This window comes from Drosophila biarmipes, chromosome 2L (assembly GCF_025231255.1).
Source record: "Drosophila biarmipes strain raj3 chromosome 2L, RU_DBia_V1.1, whole genome shotgun sequence".
Lineage (NCBI taxonomy): Eukaryota > Metazoa > Arthropoda > Insecta > Diptera > Drosophilidae > Drosophila > Drosophila biarmipes.
In genome coordinates this window covers 17,713,901-17,729,303 of record NC_066612.1, presented here as the reverse complement: position 1 = coordinate 17,729,303, position 15,403 = coordinate 17,713,901, and the positions used below count along the sequence as shown (strand labels likewise).

At 44.4% G+C, this 15,403-nt stretch overlaps 1 protein-coding gene across 1 annotated transcript; it reads left to right on the top strand.

The window, feature by feature from the left end:
* The first annotated feature begins 1,276 nt into the window (after positions 1-1,276).
* LOC108034202 (tyrosine-protein kinase Dnt) lies at positions 1,277-13,723 on the top strand. The gene is made up of 4 exons (XM_017109033.3): positions 1,277-1,808; positions 11,475-12,639; positions 12,757-13,053; positions 13,132-13,723. The coding sequence occupies exons 1-4, from the start codon at positions 1,628-1,630 to the stop codon at positions 13,241-13,243; spliced, it is 1,755 nt and encodes a 584-aa protein (XP_016964522.1). The 5' UTR covers positions 1,277-1,627; the 3' UTR covers positions 13,244-13,723.
* Positions 13,724-15,403: the final 1,680 nt, after the last annotated feature.

Genomic DNA, 15,403 nt, shown 5'->3' with positions numbered 1-15,403 from the left:
CCTTCTTGCAACTCAGTTTGGGATCCACATCGAACTTATTTTTATGCAACTTATCCCGCCCCAAAGTAAATACTGTTATAATTTGTTTTCCCCTGGTGCAACTGTTATACCGGAATTCGATTCTCTTCAAACAATTTGTGTGGGTATGTGCATTGCCGCACCTGGTTGCTTTCAACCACCGCCAGATGGCGTTCAGTTTTAGGGTTTTTCTTTGCTCCGGTATACATCAAGCGAGAGAGCATAGAGCACAAGGTTGCACCGTCAAACTGCCGGCTGAATCATGTTCATCATCATCATGTTGTAATCCTTTAGCCAACAAAAAACAAAATAAGAAAGAATGTTTAAAATGTTTTTTTTAAAAAGAGTTTGCCCAATAAATCTACTTGCAACTTCTAGCATAAAAAAAGTGGAAAGGGTAGTGGAACTTTTAATTTTCAAAATTCGTTTATCCTATATTATTGTTAAATATTTATGTTGTATTAAAAGTTATTTAAAAGTTTTTTAAAAGTTATTTAAAGTTACCACTTAAATTTGACTGTTTCAGATCTTTTATACTGATAAATAGCCGGTAATTGTCCGTAAATGATTAATAATATTTAGCCAAAAGATCATCCAATTTATTCTATATTTTGAGAGACCTATCTTTATTAGTAGTTCGTTTTTCATTTTGACAAATTTCCACAAAAAGCATATTTCCAGGTTGTACTACATGTGCATAATGTTTCATTAACCAACCCAACCTTCCATTTCCTCTGTTCAATTTAAAATAAATAACGTTAACTTATTTAAGGGTTGGGTTATAAAAGTGTCAGTAACCAAATAACAAAAATGATCTGAGCTTAACCTTTTTCTTATAGTATATACGGTGCTTATTTCTTATTTATGTATTAATTTGTTGGCTGACTATTGCAAAAAACAATGAATTCGATTAAAATAAAGGGACCTCGTCATTTTGAGTAATTTTATTTGTATATACCAAATTTAAAAACAATACTTCGTTTTATGTTATGCTTTAATGCCACAAGAGGTATCAAATAGCCCATAGTGCACTGCAGAGATCAACTGTAAGATTCCAGCGACTTTCTAACAGCAATGTTAGGATGCAACGTTTTCTAACAGTGGCAGAGGCTGTCTGCAGAGGAGGGCGCAGTCTCGAGCGGCATGTTGCGGCAGCGACATGTTGCGCGAACTTGTTGCGCGACTTGTTGGTTCTCAAACCGTTCGATCAGATTCGTTGGACGGCAATTTTGTATATCTATTTGCTTCATAAGTTTTTTTGATGCCGCGAGGAAAAGAAGAAATGGTTGCTCCGGTGCAGAAAACTGTGAAAGTGTGAAAGAAAACCGTGGAAATCGGGCTGGAAAATACAGGTGCGCGAACTAGGAGACAGTGAAGTGTTAATAAAACCGAAATATCCCAGATTTAAGCGGTTTAACAATGTTTTTGGCGTTTTTTTGGTGCTAAAACGACGCCGTCGCACTCGCACTAGCGCGCTCTCTCTCTCCCGCGGCGTCTCTGTCTCTCTCTCCACTCACGAGTTGCCTTTGTGCTGGTCGTTCGCCAAGATTGTTTACGAATTGCAGTGTGTGGTAAAGTGCGAGAACTGGCCAAAAGTACACAGAATAAGATGGAATCCGCGAGTAAATGCGCCCAAAACGCAGTTAAAACAAATGTTATGCTGAAAATGAGCCGGAAAATGTGGTTGCTAGGTCTGCTGACGCTGGCAGCGCTGCAACTGCGCTCTGGCAGCGAGGTAGCGGCGCATCTGAATGTTTTTCTGAATCCCGTGGAAGTTATGCGTTTACTAGGTGAGTTTTCTACCCCTTAGTTTTCCATTGGGGTTTCCCCATTGTTATTGATTTCTTTTCTATGAACTCCCCCCTCTTTCTGTAAGTAAACAACCATTAGGCAGCTTGTGTCCACCGATTTAAAAGACAGTTTTAAGTTTTCGTTCATTGCGGCAGTGGAAAAGCGCACTTCCCTTTTAAAATTATGTTTATTTGTCTTGCTTTGGCTTAATTTAGATGCCCTCGCTCTATCACCCGTCTCTTTCTCCCCTCTTCTGCGCATGCCGCAGGTGTTGTTAAACAGTACAACAAATAAACAAACCGCCCGCAACAACAGAAACAACAACCAACTTTCGTTTGCTTCGTTAGGAAATTTTACGCTTCGCATGAAAACAAAAAGAAGAAGACAGCTGGGAAGAGGAAGAGCAGACACGCCAAAATATATAGAGACAACAAGTCCGAAGTCTCCACGCTGCATTCAATTTATCTCCCTGGGTGGAGAATATTTTTGAATATTTCCTGGAACTCAAATTCCTTGGCTCCCAAAATCCAAAAAAAAGAACGCAAAGTGAGCTTGCGGAGCAAGGGATAACGGGAGGGAGGGGGCAAGAGCAGAGAGAGAAACATGCAAACGAGATGACAACGCAAAGGCGACAACAACAAAGCCACCAAAAAACAACAACGAAAACGTGACTGCGAGAAGGAGCAGAGAAGCGGAGAAGAAGAGCAGTGGGCGCGGGTGGCGGTGGGCGGGGCAACAGCTGTGAGGGGAGGAAGAAGGCACAGTGGGGTGCATTTCACATATTCCACGAACCACACTACGCCGCACAAGCAAAAGTTTCGAATTCGAGAGTCGAAGGCGCATATTTCTACCTAACAATTGATTTTTCTGTAAACTCGAAAGTTCTAACATACCTTACAAACCTATAAATATTAGTAGTTTAAAAATATTTAACATTCAGTTATTTATTGCATTATGAAAAAGGCGTTATAATGAGTTGGCTCAAATGGACAAAAGTTTGAGTTAATTTTTTTGTGATATATAGTATAGTACTAAAACATACACAAAAAAGGGTCACAAACGAGCAACTATACCCTAACATAATTTTTTTTTTAATTTGAGTACTTCCTCTGGTATATTTTGAATGCCTTCAGCGTTAAGTCTTATCACTCTTTTTTTCTTGGGCGTGGCTATTCAAACCGAACTTGGTCCTCCGAGAATCGCAGGGATTTAAAAGAAACGCTCCATCCCACTGTGCGCGCACTTCTTCCCCTCGGAGGGCTCGCTGCGTTTTTGGCAGTGCTTTCCATGACAAGTCTGCCCACTTGCGATGCTGTTCCAGCAGCACCAGATTTTGGCATGCAGCGCGCCTTGTTAAATCGAAGTTTTCTTTATCTTTTTCTAACCATGTGTGGGAGCCGTTGCGCTGACGACGATGACGATGCGCATAATTTTGCGTGTGCATTTCGGATTTGGGATTTCGGGGGCGTGCATCGAGTATGCAGAACATTCCGGGGTCTGTGGGCCGCACTCCGCCGGCAAAGCGCTGCAAATTGTAGATACATAAAGCAGCTATGGGGTAATTAAGACAAAGTCGAAAAGTTGCGCAGACTTGCGTAGGATAAATGCATATGGACGGGGCCATAAAGAAATGCGCAATGCTTTGTGCTCCTCACTCCGTGGGCCATAAATCAATTAAGCTGCATAATTTGCATTTGATTTGTGTGCGCAAAAGGGGTTTTCGGGCTGGGGGTGGAGGTGGGGGGTGGTTCTGCGCGGTCTTTAGCCAAAGTTGGCGGCTTAAATGAATTTCATTTGCATTTACGCGTAATTTATAGCTCGCCGAAGATCGCACGCGGTTAGTTCCTCCAGTTTTTATCATCTCGACAGGGGTCCCGGCAAAGTTCAATGCTAAAAAGTTTTGAGTCGTAAAGTTCCTGGCATCTGACAGCCATGTGAAATACGATCCAGCCAGCATGGGCTGGGCCCGCGATCGAATCATCATGCATGATGATCATATGATATGATCATACTTTTCCGACTTTATTCCCATTTCGATTCCAATCATATTCCTCGAAAATAAACCATCACAGCGCAGGGCAGCACCCCGAAAAAGTTTAACGACTTCTCTGCTGCTGTGACACGCGCTACATTTTAAATAGCCAAAAGTGCATTATTTAAATTTAATTTTATTGCCTTTCCCCCGCTACAGTTTTCGTAGTTTTCCCTCCTTCAGTACGTTTTATGGCATTTTATAGACGGTTCGGAATTTTTTCAGCTTTTTATGGTGACCATTTTGGGGTGCTTTGATTTAATTTTACTGCTTCTGCCTGCTAATGAAGCTGTAATTAAAACCGAACTGGGGAAAATAACCGGGATTATGGAGACTTTGCCAACGGCTTCGGCACGAATTTCACACTTTCGAAGCGGGGAATGTGCTAAAATCGCCACGCCCCCTCGCGAATGATCGATTGGCAGCCGCTTTGGGCCATAAATTAGCTGCTATGAAGTGGAAGATACAAAGTTACTGAACAGAATATTGGGGGTAGCTAAGTTGGATGTGTTAAATTTACCACCGACTGTGCTAAATGAATTGAGAGCTCGCGGGCCGAGGTGCGTTGGCTTTTGTTTGGGCCAATTTAAATATTTTCATATTTGCCTAGGCATCTGGAAGCGTGTATTGATGGCTTTTGTTATTTGAAGTGAGCCGCGGCTAAGCGGCTTACACCGCAAACAAGCTGCCGAGGTACAAGAGTATCTCGAAGATACACACGACGCGCTACTGTGGCAACTTTTAGCACCTAACCGAAGCTAAAGCTGTTGAATCTGTCGGATGGCCGTAACAAGCCAGGCATGTATCTCGTTTGCTTTGTGTTTTCTTTTTGTATTTTCTTGTATCTCGTGTTTTGTTTTTCCCCCCGGCCTAGTAGAGACATTTGTGCGCTTCTCCGGTTTATGGCTTGTTCTTGGCTGCCTTTCCAAGATCCCAGCAGCCGATAATTGTAAGCGAACAGGAGGCCGTTTCATCTGGTCGTGCTAAAAGCCTTCCGAGAATCGCCAACGATCCTCAGCCCCTCAGACATAGCCCCACCGCTCCCCCCACTAACGGTTCGACTCTAGCTGGCAACTGGCTACTTGGATATGATCAGCAGGCATGATCTATATTTTAATTGGTGTTTGGCAATTTATTGTCCAGTTTCGCCGTTCGCTGGGTTCGCCAGTCACACATAATGAAGTGGCCATTAGCTAATGAAGCTGTCCCCCTTCGAAAGCAAAAAATGGGAAAAATGGAGAGGGTGGGGAGAGTTTATGGACCTGATCGCGCCAGTTTTTGCTATACGATGTGCTAGCGATAACAGCTCACCTGACAGATCGTAAAAAGTGCTATCCGAAGGAGTTGACACAGCTGTCGCGTCCGCAGATCTTATCTGTTCAATTAGTGATCGCGAAAGGGGACAATAAACTGTGTTGGCCGGAAAGATCTTGATCTTGGCACATCTTAACTTTGAAAGAGTCTTTAAATTTTGATATGGCAATAAATTGGCACCTGAATGCAGCATCCACATAGCTAGCTAAAATCTCATCGTAAAAAACGCTAAAGCTGCATAATCGATTTTGGTTTTTAAAGCTTTCTGTGCCTCATGTATCGTAATATAATATCTTGCTCAGGCCAGCTCAGAATTGATTAAACAAGCTCTTCATCAGATCCTCGCCTGATTTCTATCTGCAAGCGTGGGTAACCGATCATCTGGTCATCTCCGGCCTCATTGAATCCATTATCTATTTTGGCCCCAGTTTATCACGTTGTTCTGTGATCATTTCCGCACTAGCTTCCTATGGTCCACGATCTCAGGAGATATTTATCTGCTCGTACGTGACTTATGAGCCAGACCCAAAAGCTTGTCGTGCCCGGGCATTTGGGATCAATATTTCGATTTCATTTGCAATCTATTTCTAAATGCGATCAGAGATCGTGCGGCCGCGTAGGGCTATCGATTTCGAATTGATGGGCACTTGGCAGGTCATAAAGTCGCCCCAGACCAAACCAGATCTCTCCTCTCCGATTTCATTACGATTTTTCGATAGCAGAGGAGTTTCGAATTACCCGTGGGGCTACGTGTTTGACATTGGAAACTGCCATTTGATTAGGCGTGGTAAAAAGCAGGGCCGAATGGGAGGCTCAGTCAGGGCCATTTGCATTCTTGTTTTATGGGTTCATATGTCTGGTGGCTGTAAACCGTCATAAACTTGGCTAAGCCCTGGCTTAAAGCCTTTTCCATTACCGTCCAAACTATTGGCAAAAAACGGCATTTAAACAAATGAAAATCGCATAAACCGATTGCAGGCAATAAAAGCGACTGCCATACTTCCCCGGCAAATAATAAACGAGTGGTCTTGTGGCGTGGAGTGGGCCCCGATTCTCGTCAAAGGTTTACTGGGGGGCTGATTCCTCCGAACGCTACTGTGCTGCGGTTATCACTGGGAACTGACAACTCTGATAACCCCGCCGGGGGCCTCTAGATGGAAGCGGAGGGCAGGGACGAGGCAGTGGGGCGCACGTCAATAATAAATATCAGCCATTGTTTGCCCAGCTAGAGCTCTCCATACAATATATGTGTACCATGCCTGTGGAATATGCATGCATAGTAAGGCGAAAAAGGAATAGTCATATTTACTTTAAACAACAACAAGCGCCATCAATGAAGCCCGATTTCTGTTTTGCAGAGAAAAAAATATTTTAAAAGGCCTATATCATCGCTAAAAAAAAATTATGTTCATATATTATATTATACAAGATTTAAAGATATTTCCTTGGAAATATAAATAAAATTTTATCTTGGGACCTTTTAATCCATAATATTTTTCTCAATCGTAATCCACCATTTTTTCTTAATGTGTAGAGTTGTCGCAGCAATCGAGTTTATTTCCATGTCACTGTGACATGTGGGCGTGGCTGCTTTGGGCAACTGCAAAGATGCAGATGCAGTGCGTGCATCTGCTCTTTTGTTGTCGCTGCTGCACTGTGTTTATTGAGTTGTTCGGTGTTTATTTGGGTTATGCGCTGTGGGAGTTTTCCGTTGCAGAAAGTTACATGGAAAGTATTGAAGGGATGGCGAATAATGCCCATCGGAGTGGGCGTTGGAGGGGAATTTCTCTAAAAAGACAAGCTGTTGGCTTGTTTCGCAGCAGCAGCATCTAGATGCATCGCTAACTAGGCATGCAACGGCAATGCAATCCGTGAGATGAATGCGCGCTAACACGATTTTGCTGACATTCCCACAATGGGAAACTTCGTGATACGCTCTGAAGTATATTAGTATAGATGGCATTGCTAACTGGCAGATAGTGTGGCATCTGCAAGATACGAATCTGCGGGGATTTTATCTGATTCATGTGTCTTCGAGTTGTTACAGAAAATGTATAAATATTTCGGGTTAAAGCTTGAAAAATAAATAATTCGAAATCAAGTGATTCTTTAACTGAGTTTAGGGCACATAAAAAGGAGTTTAAACTCATTCAATTGTTGTTGTGTCAATCGTATTGTAGGTCTTTTGTAACTGTTTTCCCCCATAGATACTTTCGCGTTTTTTCGTCTTTACAAAGGTTTTAATTTGGCCAGCTGCAGCCACTCGAAGCTCCATTATCTTTACACACCATCACTCTTGACCCGCATCATTTATATATATTTTTGGTAGGCTGTCTCCTCTTCACTCGCAACTCAACACTGAAAGACAACAGAAAACTGACAAAAAGTGAATAACGATTAAGGTTAATTACTATTGATTCTGGATATTACAATAAGCCGGCCGGTCAAAGCCGTTTGCTTTTTTGTCAGCCGGCCAAAAGTGTTTGGAAAACGTCAACTCTGGAAATTTGAATGATTAATTTTAGCTTATTTTCGGTGGCCCCCCAAAAAAAGGGAAAATCTCCGCGTTAACTGTGCCAAATCGCTTGAGTTGGCAGAGATTTTGCCCTAAAGAGATGGCTAATTTTGCTGGCACAAATTTGTTACAATCAAAAGCCGAAAACCAGAAACGAGAACGACGAGCCCGCGGCTGCAAAAAAGGCCAACCGAGCAGGAAAAAATAAAATAATAGGCAAAACAAAAGGAGCAGCATCATTTATCATAACGACGTGAGGCAACTAAGAAACGATTCACACAAAGATACGGATGCGAGTGGGGGGTTGCCTTTTCCAGGGGGTTTTGCCGGTTGGAGACATGGCTCAAAAACATGTTAAATGTTGACATGTGGTGGGCGTTCGTCTTGGGGGTGGTGCCCCGAGAGCTTGTAAGCGAGATTGTTGTGCGTGATAAGCTAGGGGGATGGGGTGGGGGCCTTGGAGGCGGTTCCCGGCAGGCGCCGATCATTTGTTTTATTTATTTTTCGATTTGGCCACAAACTGCACAAAAGACCCCGAGCAGATTTCAAGCCAATGCAGCCAAAGTGACATATTAGCCATTAGACGGGGGGAAACCGAAACCGAAGCCTGGAACATTGGATGGGGTTGCAGAGTCTGCTAAGGTTCAATGCGGTTACGGTGCAGATGGAGTCGCTGTGCCATCATTTATCATCTATTGCAATTTCGTTTGCCTGGGAGGATTGGCCAAGATAAAAGATGCTACAGGAAGATGCCCAAAGACCCGGCAGAGGGTTGTCCATGTGCCCCACGTACCAGTCTGTTTGCTTAGGCAAAATTACTTGTAGTCACAGCCTGAGCCTGGGATATTTGTCAAACGGAGATAATGGCCAACGAAGCCAAGAAGTTGATGAAGGAATACGACAGTAAATCGAAGGTGTTGCTGTGCCACTAGTTTTCATAAATTGCCCATCACTTAAGGTCCATTTATATACATCAGGATCTATCTTCGATTTATCTTTCGAAATACCTAGTTTGGGAGTATATAAATAAGGCGTTGGGGGTTGGATTTCAGTACAAGTCAAAAATGGTATTACAAAAATCGTAATAATAAGATCATTTAATAAATTCCGCAAGTGGTTTGGCAAACAAATATTTCCAGCCTTTGCCCTTTAAAAACCACATTCAGCCGACTTCCCACACCCTTGCATCACTCCCTGCCCAAAAAAAGCAGTCCAAGTTATGAGATGGCCACTGCCAAGCCACTGACCCCAAAGAGTGACCCCAGCGAAAACTCTAATTTTTTGCTGGTCTTTGTTTCGGTTTGGGAAAAATCAGCATAGCAAATCGGCACAGCGGAAAGCACTTCACGAATTGCAACGCTAATTACATGAAAATGGAAACCAAACCGAACCCTAGACTTTTTCTCCGTTTTTTCCATTTCAATTTTTTGTATTTTGGTGTACGAGTGTCTCCGGCCAGTCGTTTCGGCAGTTCTATGTGGATGCCCCTCCGCGGCTTGGAAGCGGTGTAACAATGGTCACGACTGCGACTCTGAGCAGTAGCAAGCTATTAAAAAGTTGCAAAAAATACTCGCAGCGACAGCATCATGACTGCACGCTCCGAAAAATTCGACATACGATATGGGAGACTCTCGACGCCGCCACCACCACTACGACTTCGTTTTCCAGCTCCTCATCCCAGGCCCGCCCACACGGAGAAAAAATCATCGATCTTTGGCTAGATCTTTATAGTATAGAACTTCCAATGCGAATACACCTTCAAAACCCATTCAAGTTATGGGGGAGATAGTATTTTTATCATAGAGGTTTTTTGTTCACTTTAATATTGCATTATTAAATTGTGATTTTCTCTCTGTGCCCTGGAAAAGGCAGCCAGTTATGAACATGGCGGATAATACGGGCACAAAAAGGTTAAAAAGTTCAAGAGCCGACCCGCGTTGGGCGCATGCAAGTGACATTTGCTCGTGACATGAGGTAGACGACAACGAATCCACTTCAAGACGCGGCCCTCGACAAGCCCAACGTATCCCATCCCATCCCATCCCAGATCCCCAATTCCCCTGCCCCGCCCCATGCATGCACCTTATAAAAATGCAATAGAGCGGCAACTTTCACATGAACCTGTGAACTCTGGGCCCAAGTGACGACTCTTGGCCGGGACATCTTGCTGGCCTCGGTGAAAAGGGTCAATGGAAGCGTGTGTCTGGGGCTGAAAAGCAGCCTGCCTGGAGGGAAATTGCAATGGAGACAGGACGCGTTGCATTTGATTAAGTCATGGGCGCTATTTTTAAAACGCTGCCGAGGAATTTGTCGTAGCCGCAGCAACTCAGCAACAGCAACGTGCAACATGTTGCACGTAGCCAAGGAAGTCGGCTGGGCCCATTTGGGGAGCCAAGACTGCAGGGCTGAAGAATAAATGCACTGGAAAAATGTAGTTGAACTTGTATAAATTTGGACGAGTAAGACAACTTTGATTAATGCCCTTTAGTTTTGGTTTTCGGTAATTACCTTCGGTTATAACCGTACAGTTAACCTTATGTAATTAACGGTTATATTTGCTATGAAACCACTTTACTTATGTTTTTAAATTACGTTTTTAAATAAAAGCTTTATTTTTAAGAGTGCATCTGTATGCCTGACACAATTTATATGCCACCCAGTTGAGCCATTTGCGGGTCTGCCTTCGCCATCCTATACGATACTATACCTATATCTCGTGGTACGTCTAGGGCGATGTCTGGAGCTCTGTCTACCTACAAGCTCGCTGATTTTTATTGTTATTGCCAGTTGTCAAAGGAAGTGCGCGTGGCGTGGCGCTCCCCGTCTCTCCTGGGGTGCTCCAGCGATTTTCGTAAATTATTTCCTGGGCCACACTGTTTGCCAGTTTTATTTGGGGGAAAGTTGAATGCACTGAAAGTGCACCCAAAAGCGGCATCAGAAAATTGGCCAGCGACTGCGCGTCATTGTTGATCAACTGGGCTTACTTAAATTTCGATTTGTGTGGCCCAGAAAAGTCTTGTTAGGACCAACCAGTAAACCTGTACGAAAAACTACCTGCTTGCTTCATTATCATTAGCATAAGACGTCATAACAGAATCGAATGAGTTGGCAATCGCGGCCAGACATCTCTGGAAAAACAAGAATAAATAAGAACACAGCCGAAGATGCTTCATTAACCCGAAGAATCGGCCTGGGTCAAACCGCAATCGGGCAGGCAGGCAATCGACGAAAGGGAACAAAACCAAGAGCCCAGACATGGCTCATTCTGTTTGTCTTTGCCCTGTGTTCTTGTTTTGCCAACCTCAGATCACCGCTCTTCCATTGCCGTTTCTCCCTAAATCCATTTCGTGCTGTTGTTCTACATAGATTCCCGGCAGATACAGCTACAGACACAGATACGAGTGATGATAAACTCGAAATAGTTTCCAAGGAATTCCCCAAACTCGAGCGCTCGCCCGTGTTTATTTATATAAAATGTTGCCGGCGACCGTCTGTGGATCGGGTTAAGCAAACAAGCCTCTAGGAAAACTCATTGCACTGAGTGCATTCTGAAAGATTTACATACAAAGTAGTGGATGAGTTTGTTTTATCAACTAGCACGGGTGATGGTAATGTTCTCGAGGAGGATATGGAAAGTGCACGTGCTAGGTTTATTTGTGTGTAAATGCTACATGAAATGCTCGATAAGTTGAAGAAAAACGCGATCTGCTACACTACTTTTCAAAGATATCATATTTTCTATCCCTCTATATATCTTCCTTTGAAATTTATTTACCAAACTTATTGATATTCTGCCTTTTCCAGGTGTTTCCGCCGAGGTCTACTATGTTCGCGAAGGTCACATAAACAACTACGCTCTGAATTTTATTGTTCCCGTCCCGGCAAACGTCAAGGACATTAGTTTCACCTGGCAGTCGCTGGCGGGTCGAGGACTGCCCTATAGCATCAATGTGGTCAGCTCCGATCAGGAAGTGCTGCCACGTCCGGCGATCAATGTGTCGTACAGTGGGGAAATCCCCACCAGCATCCAGACCTGGTCCATTGCCCTCAAGTGCAGCGGGCTAAAGGCAGCGGAGGTGGATGTGACTGTCAGTCTGGAAGTGGTGCTGAACCGATCGCTTAACAATGTGACCCACCTGGTGTTCCGGCGCAAGAAGATTTGCCTTGTCAGCGATAGTGCGGAGGATACATCAGAGGATATGGATGATCCCCAGCTGCTGGAGACCGTGATGCTGCCACCCACCGGATTGATCACCCTCGTGGTTGGTGTTTCTGTGGCCATGGGCTCCGTGTGCCTGCTTCTGATGATTGCTTACTGTGTCAAAGGAGCGGCGAACAAAAGGCAGCATCATCAGCACGGCGGTCAGCCCATGAGGACATCCAGTTTCCAGAGACTGAACACCCACCCGCCTTGCCAGTCCTCCATGGGATCGGCGGCATACATGACACCCTCAATTATTGCACCAATTCATGGCTCCTCATTGCCACGCAAAGCGCCCGTCTCCGTGGAGCAACAACATCCGGAGGAGTTGCATCGCCGCATTTCCGAGCTGACTGTAGAGCGCTGCAGGGTGCGGCTATCGAGTCTTCTGCAGGAGGGCACCTTTGGACGGGTTTATCGCGGCACCTACAACGACAATCAGGATGTTCTGGTCAAAACGGTGGCGCAGCATGCCAGTCAGATGCAGGTCCTCCTCCTGCTCCAGGAGGGAATGCTGCTGTATGGGGCCTCCCATCCCGGAATTCTCTCCGTCCTTGGCGTTTCCATCGAGGATCACACCACACCATTTGTCCTGTATCCCGCCCTGAATAACACCCGTAATCTTAAGCTATTCCTGCTGGATCCAGCTTGTGCCCGCACGGTGACGACCATCCAGATTGTGATGATGGCCTCGCAACTTTCCATGGCCCTGGACCATCTGCACAGCCACGGGGTGGTGCATAAGGATATCGCCACGAGGAACTGTGTGTAAGTAAAAGAACATATGTACCTCGTAATATTTGTTACAAATATTTACATATATTTTTAAATACTATTGGAGTATTTACAAATCTAATCAATTGTCATTATTTTTCCCCCTTTTAGTATTGACGATCAGCTGCGGGTGAAGCTGTCCGACAGTTCACTGTCCCGGGATCTCTTCCCCTCGGACTACAACTGCCTGGGGGACAGTGAAAATAGGCCTGTTAAGTGGATGTCCCTGGAGGCCCTGCAACACAAGCAGTTCTCCGAGGCCAGCGACTCGTGGGCCTTCGGCGTGCTGATGTGGGAGCTGTGCACGTCCGCCAAACAACCCTATGCCGAGGTTGATCCCTTCGAGATGGAACACTACCTCAAGGACGGCTATCGGCTGGCCCAGCCCTTCAACTGCCCCGATGAGCTGTGAGTATTCGGATTGATAGAGATCTTAACCGATTGTTGTACTAATTCGATGGTCGTTCTTTTATCTTCTCATTAAAGGTTTACGATCATGGCCTATTGTTGGGCTCTTCTACCTGGCGAGCGGCCGACCTTCGCCCAGCTGCAATCTTGTCTCTCCGAATTCTATTCACAAATCACGCGGTATGTCTAGGACATCAAGAGTACCAACGGCGATCGGCTCTTTTGAAGAGTCTCTGGGAATTTACTTTAGTTAAATGAAGTCCTGTAGCTCTACTACTTTGTTATAACGAGATTTGCCAAATCGAATGTTTAGCCTAGCCCTGGCCCATCATCTGTACATATAGTTGACATATTCAAAACTCTTTAAGTACTTATCCTTAAGCTTATGCTACGATAAACTCGACTCTTACCACTTAGATGAAATAGTTCTGTTTGCACACTCCTCTCTCTAATCCATAAAACATAGCTAAACGAAAGCCGAAATCAAATATAGTGATATTTATAACTAGTATTAGACTTACTCTTAAGATTACACATACATATTTATGATGCATATAATACATGTTGTATGTCTAGCATTTTTGACAATTTACCGTTTATATGAGAGATTAAAACAAGATATACAAATATATACACACGTATATACACTCATATGTATATGCCAAAACAATTCCAGAAATTACCAATTTGTTTTTATCCGATTTTATGGTTTCGTCGTTAAGGTTTTATCACCGTTTTCTGAAGGGTTCTCTGCCAGCACAAGTCACGCCCTCGTCCTCGAACCTTGCGTTCGGGGCTTAGGCTGTCCTCCACGCTTTTCTGGTGAAAATCGCCCAGGCAAGTGAAGGAAATTTACGGCTTTCCTACTCGAGAGCACCTTTAAGGAAAGGGAAAAGGGGCCGGGTAACAAAGTTACGTTCACGCACACAAATTAGCCATAAATTTTAATTTTACATGACAATGTTTTTGGGCTCAAGTGAGGAGTGGGAGGATAAACTGGAAAGAATTTTCCCAGAGACCCTGGCAGATGAATCAATTCGTTTTTCCTGCCTCTACGCCGCACCTACACTCGATGGTCGTGTCCTTGGCAGCGTAGATGAGCTCGGAAATATATATCCCGGTGCTGGGAAAAAAGTGTAGCCCACAAATAGCATGTGCTATACATGTCCTGCGTCCTTCGGCCATTGTGTTTGTGTTCGTGGGCGGGCGTCCTTACACCTTGAAAGCCATTGCCAGAGAACGACGAGGACGACATATCGTAAATATTTTGACAGAATCGCCTTTTGCTTTTGCCTTGGCGTTTTGGCCATTGTGTTACCGGCATCAGCTTCCTTTATCGCTGGCACCTGCTGCCGGCCCTTGCTGCCAATGTGTACCTATACCTCTGCAGGACAACATCAACAGCCACAGTTGCCTTTGCCTCCTGGTAATCCTCGTGTTTGTGCGACTTGACCTGCTCCGTTTGCCATGGCATTTCTGGTTATAGCCTTAAGCGGCTTTAAACTTGCTGCCTGTTGCTGTTCGTGTTGTTTGGCCCGTCGTCATTGCTGCTAATACATATTCCTTGAATGCAACAACAGGGCATTACGAACTCGGATCCCCCTACAAAACGCAAACAGTGTGCTTAAGCGCATAGTTTGTTTATACTTATTAGTTGATAATGTGGCATGTTGACTGCAGCCAAGGGACAGAGTCGAGCTGAGGCCAAGTTGATGACGACAGGTGGAGACGTTCTCATCGGAGCCGTTGGCTAGTTAACTATTTAACGAATGTGAGTGTGGACAAAATAAATACAGGAGCTCCATAAACACAGCTTATTGCACTAAATTATTGCAAACAGGGCCTAGTGGTACTTGCATTTGGGAGCTTGACTATTTTGAATTTACAATTTAAAATAAAAAAAAAATTATTTCGGCAATGTAAATAAAGGAGTCATCTTTTGTATTTTATAATTTCTTTATTTTAAAGTTTATGCATAGTCTTATCCATTTAAGGTCATTAGCTGGAAAGTCTTAAAGGGATCGTTTTCCATCTCCGGCCATGTTAAATTCTGCGCCTCCTCCCATCGCCCTTTCCCGCTGTAAACAAGCTTCCCAGACGATAAGCAAAATACTGACTTGCATTTCCGGCTTCTGTTGGGGCGCCACCGCCAGACAAGAGCCACCAACATTGATTTCATTCAGAGGGACTGCTCCCAACTCAGCCCCACCTCATCGATGCGGTGTACTCCTCGAACATTTCCCGGGAATCCGAAAAGGGGGTACCCAAACCGTTTTGGGTGGGAGGCTTGCAGTGCCACCATTTCCATTTCACATGGCCATGCGATTTCCATGTTACATCCACGTCTGAC